At 37.3% G+C, this 9,272-nt stretch overlaps 1 protein-coding gene across 3 annotated transcripts; it reads right to left on the bottom strand.

Moving 5' to 3' along the window:
- Positions 1-253: 253 nt before the first annotated feature.
- On the bottom strand, positions 254-7,949 carry CMBL (carboxymethylenebutenolidase homolog). 3 transcript variants are annotated; one of them, XM_062504926.1, is made up of 7 exons: positions 7,714-7,949; positions 6,157-6,281; positions 5,095-5,317; positions 4,180-4,287; positions 2,971-3,113; positions 1,719-1,810; positions 254-758 (listed from the first exon to the last, which is right to left on the bottom strand). In XM_062504926.1, the coding sequence occupies exons 3-7, from the start codon at positions 5,307-5,309 to the stop codon at positions 579-581; spliced, it is 738 nt and encodes a 245-aa protein (XP_062360910.1). In that variant the 5' UTR covers positions 5,310-5,317; positions 6,157-6,281; positions 7,714-7,949; the 3' UTR covers positions 254-578. The 3 variants fall into 3 exon arrangements, with proteins under 3 accessions (XP_062360910.1, XP_062360990.1, XP_062360827.1); XM_062505006.1 differs by lacking the exon at positions 6,157-6,281; XM_062504843.1 differs by lacking the exons at positions 6,157-6,281; positions 7,714-7,949 and having other exon boundaries at positions 5,095-6,137.
- Positions 7,950-9,272: the final 1,323 nt, after the last annotated feature.

The following is a 9,272-nucleotide window of genomic DNA, read 5'->3' as shown; positions in this document are numbered from 1 at the left end:
CCTCTAATCTCTTCAGTCGTGGTTCCTAACTTTTTGCAGTTCCCCTTCTGTTCATATAGATTTCTTTCCATTGTCTTTCCCCCTCCCTTTTCCAGCTCTCCTTTCATGAATGCTGAATAGGATATTCTTTTCCAATAAAATCTCTCAGCCTTCCAACCCAGAACCATATTTACCTAAAAGCTGAAAATCTTGGAGCTGACAATCTCACAGCTGAACAACTTTAAACGCAGTTTTAAAGAGAGAATTTCTCAAGTGTGGGCAGAGTTTCAATGATTTTTAATCATGTTGACATTGATATAAAACAATTAAAGTTTCAGGTGCCAGAAAATACACCACAAGAAATTGTAATAGTTTTAAGATATACAAGACCAGTGTTAAAAACCTTCTTTACATTTATGCTTTCAGCATTTGAAAAGCCATTTCTAAGCCCCTGCTTAGAAGGTAAGTGCAAATAAGTAGTGTTATTGCAGAAGAGTTTTACAAAATGTATTTATGGTTTTAAAAACATTTTAAGCAATATAGTCTATATTATTTTCTGATTTCCTGCAATTTATTTTATTTATTGGCAATAATTTAACCTAAAGATACTTGTTCAGCCAGTTGATCATATCCTTTCTTCCTTCCTCAATGTAAGGTTTATCTTGAGGATTTATATCTTCTCTTTTGCGATGCACAAACCCATGTGTCTGTCCGGGGTAAATTTTAACTTCATAATCAACTTTACAGTTTTGTTTAAGCTTCTGCTCCAGCAAGGCGACCTGTAACACAGAACATTCTATGTTGGCTGAGTACACAGCTAACATGTTCTATATTTACAGTCCCAAAACTGTCCTCATTTTTTACTTTTCTGAAAGACAGACATAATTTACCCTTGCCATTGTTTTCATTTCTACTAATTTTAAACCAAAATGCATTTCTGTTACTGCATTTGTTTTATTTAACTAGGCTTTTTTTCCCCCAGTGAAATACCAGCATGTGACTGTACAAAATGTAAAAGAATACTATACCTGTAAAGGTAAAAAAAACTACTGCTCAGCATCATGAGACGTAGTGAATATTGTATCAGTTGCTGCTGACAGACCTCACATAAAAAAATATTGGGGCAAGTGTTTGAATTAATTTGAAATTGAGGGAGGAGTGGGAGAGGCAAAATCAGCACTTCAAGGTGACCAGAATTTTTGCTAGGAAAGTTAAAGCCAACATCACACAATAAAAATGTGCTTCCCTTTGATCCCCTTGGCAGATAATCATCTTTCTCCAATCATTCCCCATTCAGGCTACAGAGAAAGGCTGTTGACAGAGTGACAGAAAGGAGAATCTCTGCAGGACAGTGGAAAAAGGATAGCCACAGGGTCTTTTTAGTTCTCCTGCAAGAAGTGATTCCATTGGAACCGGCAGATTTTATGGACCATTGGTATGACTAAAAAGGGTCTCCTATCTTAAACTTGTCAGAAGGCTTTCTTTGGATTCTTGCTCTTTTCCTAGGAACTGATGAAAATCACCCAAATTTTCAAACAGAAACAGAAAATATTTTTAGTGTCATGGTAAAACTTTTTGGTTTGGGAATAAACAACAAATTTGTGTAGAAATACTGTAAGAGTTAGTGAAAGAGAAAGAAAAGTCCAAATTAGTTTTCTACTTTGTGTTCATTAAAAACCAAATTACAAAACAAGCATGAAAAGCATTAAAAAGACAAACACCTGTGATGGGAAACTCACCTGCTCCAATGGAATAATGTCATCCTTCTCACCAAAAATGAAGAAGGTAGGATGCAGCAAACTGTGTTTGTCCTCAAAACGGCTGATCACTCCTAAGGAAGAAAACATATTTACAATCAGTTATGCTACCTAAAGCAGCTAAAACACTACAAAATCTATAAAGTGAAACTTCAAAACATTTTTATCAGTTACAGCTGATCAGTCTGTAATGGGATTTAACAAACTTTCCTTAAAAGACCCTTTTGTTGTGGAATGTTTGCAATGTCATTAAAGACAACATCAGTTGTGTGAAAAACAGATCAGAGACCAGTTCTGTAGGAAAAAATCAGGGAAGAATCATCACACTTGCTCCAATTTTGTGGGCTGCTTTGAGCAACTGCTTCTGACCACTGTCAGAGACAGGGTTCTGCGAAAGATGGACACTTTGGAACTGCTGATCTCTGGCTTGGGAGGACCATTTTTTAAGATAACTGTAAATTTTCATTATTCCACATACATGGTTACGATTTCAATGTACATATATTTACACTGATATTTTTTCATAGCAAATTGACATTGTAATTTTGACTATTCAAATATATTTAAATAAAAGTTACAGTAGAATTAACCAGCTGCCACCCTTGCTACTCTTTTTGTTCCTGATATGATTACAACAAAAAAGTAGATATTGGCAAGTACCACTGTTGAATCAACTCAACTGATCAGCATCAATGCAGCAAAACAATCCCAATGATCTTTCTGGAAAAATACCTTCAGTTTACTTTCACCTCTAATTAACATAAGATAGTCTGGGTTCTGTAGAAGTACAGAAGTTAGTAAGAAAAATATCAAAGGCAGCATATATGCATTGAGTAATGTGTGAGACTACAGAGTTAAAACAGCGAGTTAAAAGTGGTTCCTATTAGTAATAAGGAGGAAATCTTTTTACTGTCTGAAAGATGTAAAAGATGTGCCCAGAAGCCCTTTTGTCATCGTCAGCTAACAGGAACCTCAGCCCAGTGAGGCTGTGGCATTTGGCACTGTGTTCACAGATGTCATCCTAGTCATGCCCCTCTTTAAATACATAGATCTTGCTGGGTACACTTAAGTGTGCAAATGTGAATTTGCAAAATCAAATCACTTAGAGATTATTTATAATAAAATCACCTTGTTCCACTAGATGTTACACTGAGTTTTGTTACAGCAACAACCCTACAGAACTGCTTCCTGCACTCATATTCTGCTCAGAATGCAGCAGGTATTTCAGGCTTACCATAGAGGGACACTCCAGTTTGTAAATGAGGATTTTTCAGCATCAGATGTTGCACTGCTGCTCCACCCCAGCAAAACCCAATGACACCAATCTTCTTTGCACCACACTGGTCCTTCAAATACTTGAGGACAACATCAACTTCTCTGAGACATGCAAATGAAAGTGAATTAAGGCTCTAGCCTGTTTCTCTGGCCTCCTTGGTGGCTGCTACTCAGCCACCAAGGGTGGCCATCAGTCTGCTTCTGGGATGGAGTCTTTGCATCACTTCTGGCTTTTCCCTTACTTATCAAATTGTTTTTATCCCAACCCATGAGTTTTCTTGCTTTGTTTCCCTTATTCTCTCCCCCGTTCCTCTCGTGGGAGTGAGTGAGTGGGAGTCCAGTTTCTTGGCTGCTGGCTGGGTCAACCCACAAAACTACTTTACTGTTATTCATTTCTAAAACACAAGACAAACTCCAGGTGAGAAGACAAAGGAGAAAATCAGTCTTCCTAGAACATTGTTACTAGGACATGAGGTGATTTTATGAACAGCAGTCCAATTCATTTCACAAATAGCAGTAGTTATCATATAGGCTAAGGCAAAAAAGTTTGAGAACACACAGCCAGTCAAAAGCATCCTGTTATCACAAATGCGACTTATATGCATAGCATCTCTCACAAGGACGACAAGTATTTTAGAAAATTGTGGAAGCAAATTTCAAATTGTTTTTTTCTAAATCAGCAGTTACTTTATGCAGTCAAGCTATGTGTCAGATAAAAATGGGAAAAATTCAGAAAAGTGGGAAAGCAGTATGTTTCGAACTAGCTGTGATCTGATGGGGAGGAGAAGAAATGTTCCCTCATTACACAGTGTTTGCATTTGCACCCTATCTAAAATCCACAGAACTTGCGCCTTCCTGAGGATCAAAGTGGCCAAAGTGAGCTGCATTTTCTAGCCCTTGCTGGTTCTTTTGAGTTATTCATTTTGTGTCTACTTTCTGTACAGACAAACACTGGGCACTCTTATTCTTCAAATGCCAACTTTTATCCATAAAGCACCACTCACATAACCATGAGCTTGTCCCATGAGCTGCATGAAATTTCTATTTGTGGACATTCAGCTATATTTGACCTACTAATAATTTAGGATCTAATTTTACTTTTTTACTGAGGCAAAAATTCCTATGAAACAGAGATGTCCCCTTGGTGGACAAGGAACAATGGCTGTACTTGTCTGTTTTGCCAGCATCTCGTGTTTTCACCCAGTCATTGAAAGTTGCCCAGTCATTAGAAGGTTTCCAAGCTTCTTGTCCCACAAAAAAATCTGGGCAGATGGCTCTGCAAGCAAAATGAAAATATTTTATGTCCATGAAATAATACTGGAAAAGGATTAAAGGGAATACCATATGTACTACACAACAAATTCATTTTGCTGAATACGAAGTGCTAAACCCACACCAAAACATTATACCAGCAATCCTCCATAATGTTCTACATCTAATAAGAAGACTTAGTATAATTTCCAGTTATACTTTTCCCTGTTAAAATTTATTACTTAATTTGATAAATAGTTAAGTGTAACTGAATATCTTTGGTGGTTTCCTACCAAACTAAAAATACAGAAATCCAAAACCAGACTAAAGAAACTGCAATTTACACGGTATGTACGTTTAGCCTAGAAGGAACATTAACCCAGTAATACAGGAAAGAGGATAATCATTATGCTTTTCACATATTTGAGAATTTGTTTCTCTATTTGGCACAAGCTAGTACACTTTCTCTTCATAGAAAGATCTTCAGCTTCTTTGGAATTTTTACCACAACAGCCAAGTTGCACAAAGGAAAGGAGGAAGCAGGCTGCTTCAAGCACATGAAGGATCAAAGAAGCAGAATAAGAAAATGTTCTGTTTCCCCTCTCTTCTTTTGCGCTTACCTACTAAGATTATTAACTATAAGACACTGTTATGGTAAGACTACTCAATTATTTTAGCCCACCTTTCACTGTTTTACAGAAAGCTCCTTGGAGAAAGGGATAAAGAAACTGTGAAATTATTTGTGTCTGTATGGTTTATATGAGAAAAGAGAACAGTTGGTTCAACAACTTTCTTATTAAAAAGAGAATTTGAAAAGAGTAGTATTTCTTACGTGTATCCATTAGCTGTTAGCATGTCAGCTATGTATCTGGTGTTAGGGAGCTGCCATCCAAATATATCATGAATCACAATCACAGCTCTGTCGGTGCTGGCAGAAGGTTTGCAGACATATGCCTTGATATGCCCAACTTGTACCTCCTGCCCACGGCCTCCATAGTCAAACCTGTCTCCAATATCACATGGGCAGGGCCTCGACTCATTGGCCATGTGTGATACTAAAGAACAAAAAATATTCAGTAGTGAAAACCAAAGCATCCCACACTGAAAAATGTTAGAAGACAGTGGTATCATCCACTATTGCATTTTTTAATCACTACAGTAATAGGATGAACATGCTTATTACTGTTTGATCTAAAACAAAGCATTAGTCAATAAGCCCGTTGGGTTATTTAACATAAATAAGATTCTTGTTAGAGTTTCTTATGTTATGAAGTCTTCAGCAGAGACCTGGTGCATGCTAGGATTTCCATGCCCTACAGTGAGTAGTACAACAAAAATAAAGTTATGAGCAAGCAGCAAAGCAACCATCACAAACTGTTTACATAGCGATGAAGCCACTCATTCCACTCTTCATCATGGGTATTTTCTGTCAGGAATGCAAAGCTGTCTTTGGTAGACAGTAAAGGCTTAATACAAGACTCAGCATTTTGAAACAAAAAAACCAACAGCTACTGTGTAGAAAGATATAATTACACATAGATAAAGCATTATATTTTCATCCAGGGACTTAAAATATTACATAACTGAATTTTTCAGTGTTTCTAAACAGCTTTAGCCTCAGATGTTGCAGACTTTTGAAAAAGGATACTTAAGAAAGGTGTCAAGAAAAATGTACCAGCTCAAGTCAGAGTATAAAATTGTATTTCTTTAATATTAAATAAATAATGCATTAAAACGCCAAGACAGGAAAAAGGGAAAGTGAACATAAAAAAATCACAAGCTTAAAGTTGAGCCAAAACTTTTATCAAGAATGTAAGAATAGGGTATGGTTAATTTTTTTCAAACTATTGCTTAAATGAAAACAAACAAGTAAACCACAAAGGTCAAAAAGTACCTGCAGAATCTAACACATCTGTATGTAGCTCCTTGGACTCAAGTTAATGATTTTCTGCCATCAAGCTTAGTTTAACCAACTGAGTGAACAGACCTGAATAGCTCCTTTGAATATTCACAGAGCATCTACAAATGATTGAAGAACATGGAAAAAAATTAGAAAAAGCTTTGCCCAAGCTCTTTATGTAGATAAATAATGTGTATTACTGTAGAAACTTTGCTAGTAAAGAAACAAGGATCTTCAAACTTGACTGTGTCAAAAACACAGAGAGGAATAGAAAAAAAACAGATTACTGAAGTGTACCTGGGCAAGTGGGACTTAAAGATTTGTGGCAGTAAAGGGACAGCTTTAGGAAAGCTAACAAACAACTTGGCAGCCAGAAAAATTGGACAGCATTCTAGAGGCCAATATATTCTGGATTTGCAGACTTTAAAATCCAGAATCTCCCAAGCAGTATCACCAGGGTTAGATTGCAGATATGAGAAGATCTCACTTTTGCAGATCAGTTTAAGACAAGCGGTGTCATATTTTAAAGCTGTATTATCATCCATGGGCACACTGCTAGCACTCTACCTTTTCTAAATAAGCCACATCTGTAAGTGTCCTTTTTTCCCTACATGTCATGGTGTCACATACAGGACTTCTAATTTAAAATAAGTTCAGCATGAAAAAAATTAATGAATAAATGAGCATATAAGGCAAAATACACTGCAAATATATAATAGGAAGAAGCTCATAACTAATTTTCCATTCACAAACTGTTTCCTTTTGATTAGACTAAATCAAAAACTGTAACAAAAACAGGGATTAGATACTGAAGAAACATATTTCAGAACTCCAGAAACATAAATACAATGCCCCTACCAGTATATCCTCAAAGGCTTTAATTGAAAACATTTTATACTACCTGATAAAATGCAAAGCAACTCATAGAACATGAAATATTCAAAGATGTAGATATATTCACGGATGAAAACATCCTCAGATACAAGACTGTGAGGGATAGCATTGGGTTGTATGGTTTATAAACCACGTAGACTTGCAAGCTCTGTAGCATAGGCAAGACACTTCAGTGTTCCTGTACCTGCTGTAGTACATACAAATAGCATCTTTTTCCATTTCTAAGATTTCCCCCTCTTACTTTTATCAAAGCCATCATTTTAGGAGGATCTGAAAACCCATAGCCTCGGTGTACCACCATTTCCACCTGCAAGCACTTGAGAATTTATCAGAAGACGAAACAATAATTTACAGATACTTGAATATGCAGCCAGTAAAAATATAAAGATACTGCTGTGTGGGCACCATCGCCTTCAACACACTCTCCTGAGTTCCTCCTCAGAGGTCTTCCCCACCTCTGGAGGGAAAATAAAAGGTTTCTGAACCATCATCTTAATAAATAAATAAATAACCCACCCAAGTGCATTTAAATGAGCTTGCACTCTGACTGTAAATAAAATGAAAGTGTTCGGAACATGCTGAGTCACACGTCGCAAACATTTGTTCTACGTTTCTGGGAAAAACAGCCTCGAGTTCAAAAAACCCAAGCAGACGTACCCGTAGCTGTAGCACTGCAGGTGTGCGAGACAGCAGGAGCGGGATGCAGGAGCTCAGCCGGGATGGGCACGGCGGGATTGGAGCCCCGAACAAAGCAAGCGCTAACTCCCAGAACGAGAGGGCCGAGCGCAAGGATCGGGCTGCTTTAAAAGAGAGTTACATAAGCCCTCGCCTTTATCTCTGTGCCTGGAGGAGTGGCGAAGGCCACTCTTTTTAAAGCTGCTCCTGCCGTGGCGGGAGTGGGCGGGTTGTGCTGCCGTGCGGAGCTGCGGCGGCTGAGTACCAAACCTTCTGAGCTTAGACGAAAGGGTATTCATCCCTGGAGGGCTTTTTCTTTCCCTTTCGAAAAGATGTTGATTTAGCTGAGCAACCCATCTAGGGAAAAAAAAAACCCTCATTTTATTTATTTTTTTTTTGTCTTTAAGAGTGTTCCCTTGTTTTAGAGGTTGGGGTTGCGCCACTTTTAAACACTACATCATCATAATTAGTTCCTTAGTTTGTTCATCCATGGGTAAAAGGCATAGTTAAAAGTCATCAGCAGGGTGAGGGAGTGAAGTAGGGACGTCCTTTCAAAGTTCTATACTAAACAAAGCTTACACACTACAGGAAAAATACTTTCTCTTCAGAATGGAAATAAGTAGCATGTAAGAAAGTAATAGCTTTCTAGATTGATGTACCTCCATGCTATACAATATGTGTTTAAAATACAGACATTTTTATCCTATCACTGGATATGTTATACATTTTTGTTCTTTTTCATTTTTAGTCTCTGGCTGACACTTGTATCCTTCCCATTCTCCTGATTTTCTTTTCACGGGATTATTAGGTTTATTTTTTAAAGACCTTTAGCCAAATGTATTAGCAATACAAAATTCCCTGTTTCCTCAGAGATGCATCTATAAAGTAGACAATGCACACTAGTCTACCAGACTTTTTTCTTAGAGGTTTAGTCATCATATATCAGGTAAGGTGTTTGCTCATACTCTAAGTAACTTCATTAGTGCTATTTGTTTGCAATCCCTAAAATAAGGTTAAACAAATGAAAGAAAGCCCATCCAAGAATTCCAGAGCAAAGTCATAAGGCCCAAAACCCAGCCCTCTGTTTTACATTTTTGGCTCTTCCCACTTGTATGCCACAAATTATAGCACACAAGGACATTAGGTACTCCATATCAACTTTAGAGAATAGCAGTCAAATAAATGGGAGAACAATTATGAGTTTTCTTCATTTCTAGAAAACAAAAATGTCAGCAATGCTTGCAGAGCCTTCTCTCCACTCAAGCTGTTTAACCACATTTCCACTTTGTTAGTCATGTGGTCCTGGAAATAATTCTTTAGGCATAAGATTATTCCACTTTACCTTTATATAATGGTTAAACCTTGGAAACTAAGCTGCTTTTAATTTGATTTCTTGTTGTTTCATGTTCCTTGATAGGCAAACCATGCCGATTTTTCACTTACAAGTCAAAATTTAATTCAGTGCATCCATGATCTCCCTACATGCATTTGGCTGCACTTTGAAATGTAAATATGCACCTCTTTCAGATCTCACATTTCCA

Source organism: Cinclus cinclus, chromosome 1, assembly GCF_963662255.1.
Source record: "Cinclus cinclus chromosome 1, bCinCin1.1, whole genome shotgun sequence".
Lineage (NCBI taxonomy): Eukaryota > Metazoa > Chordata > Aves > Passeriformes > Cinclidae > Cinclus > Cinclus cinclus.
This window is presented reverse-complemented; position numbering and strand designations above follow the sequence as displayed.

Bases quoted from the DNA above. Each gene is read 5' to 3' on its own strand.
- CMBL (XM_062504843.1), bottom strand. From the start codon at position 5,393: ATGATACCACTGTCTTCTAACATTTTTCAGTGTGGGATGCTTTGGTTT. The intron at 3,114-4,179 runs GTACAGCCATTG...TGCATGTCTCAG, and splicing joins GATGCTGGCAAAACAGACAA to AGAAGTTGATGTTGTCCTCA. The intron at 1,811-2,970 runs GTAAGCCTGAAA...TTTCTTCCTTAG, and splicing joins AACTGGAGTGTCCCTCTATG to GAGTGATCAGCCGTTTTGAG.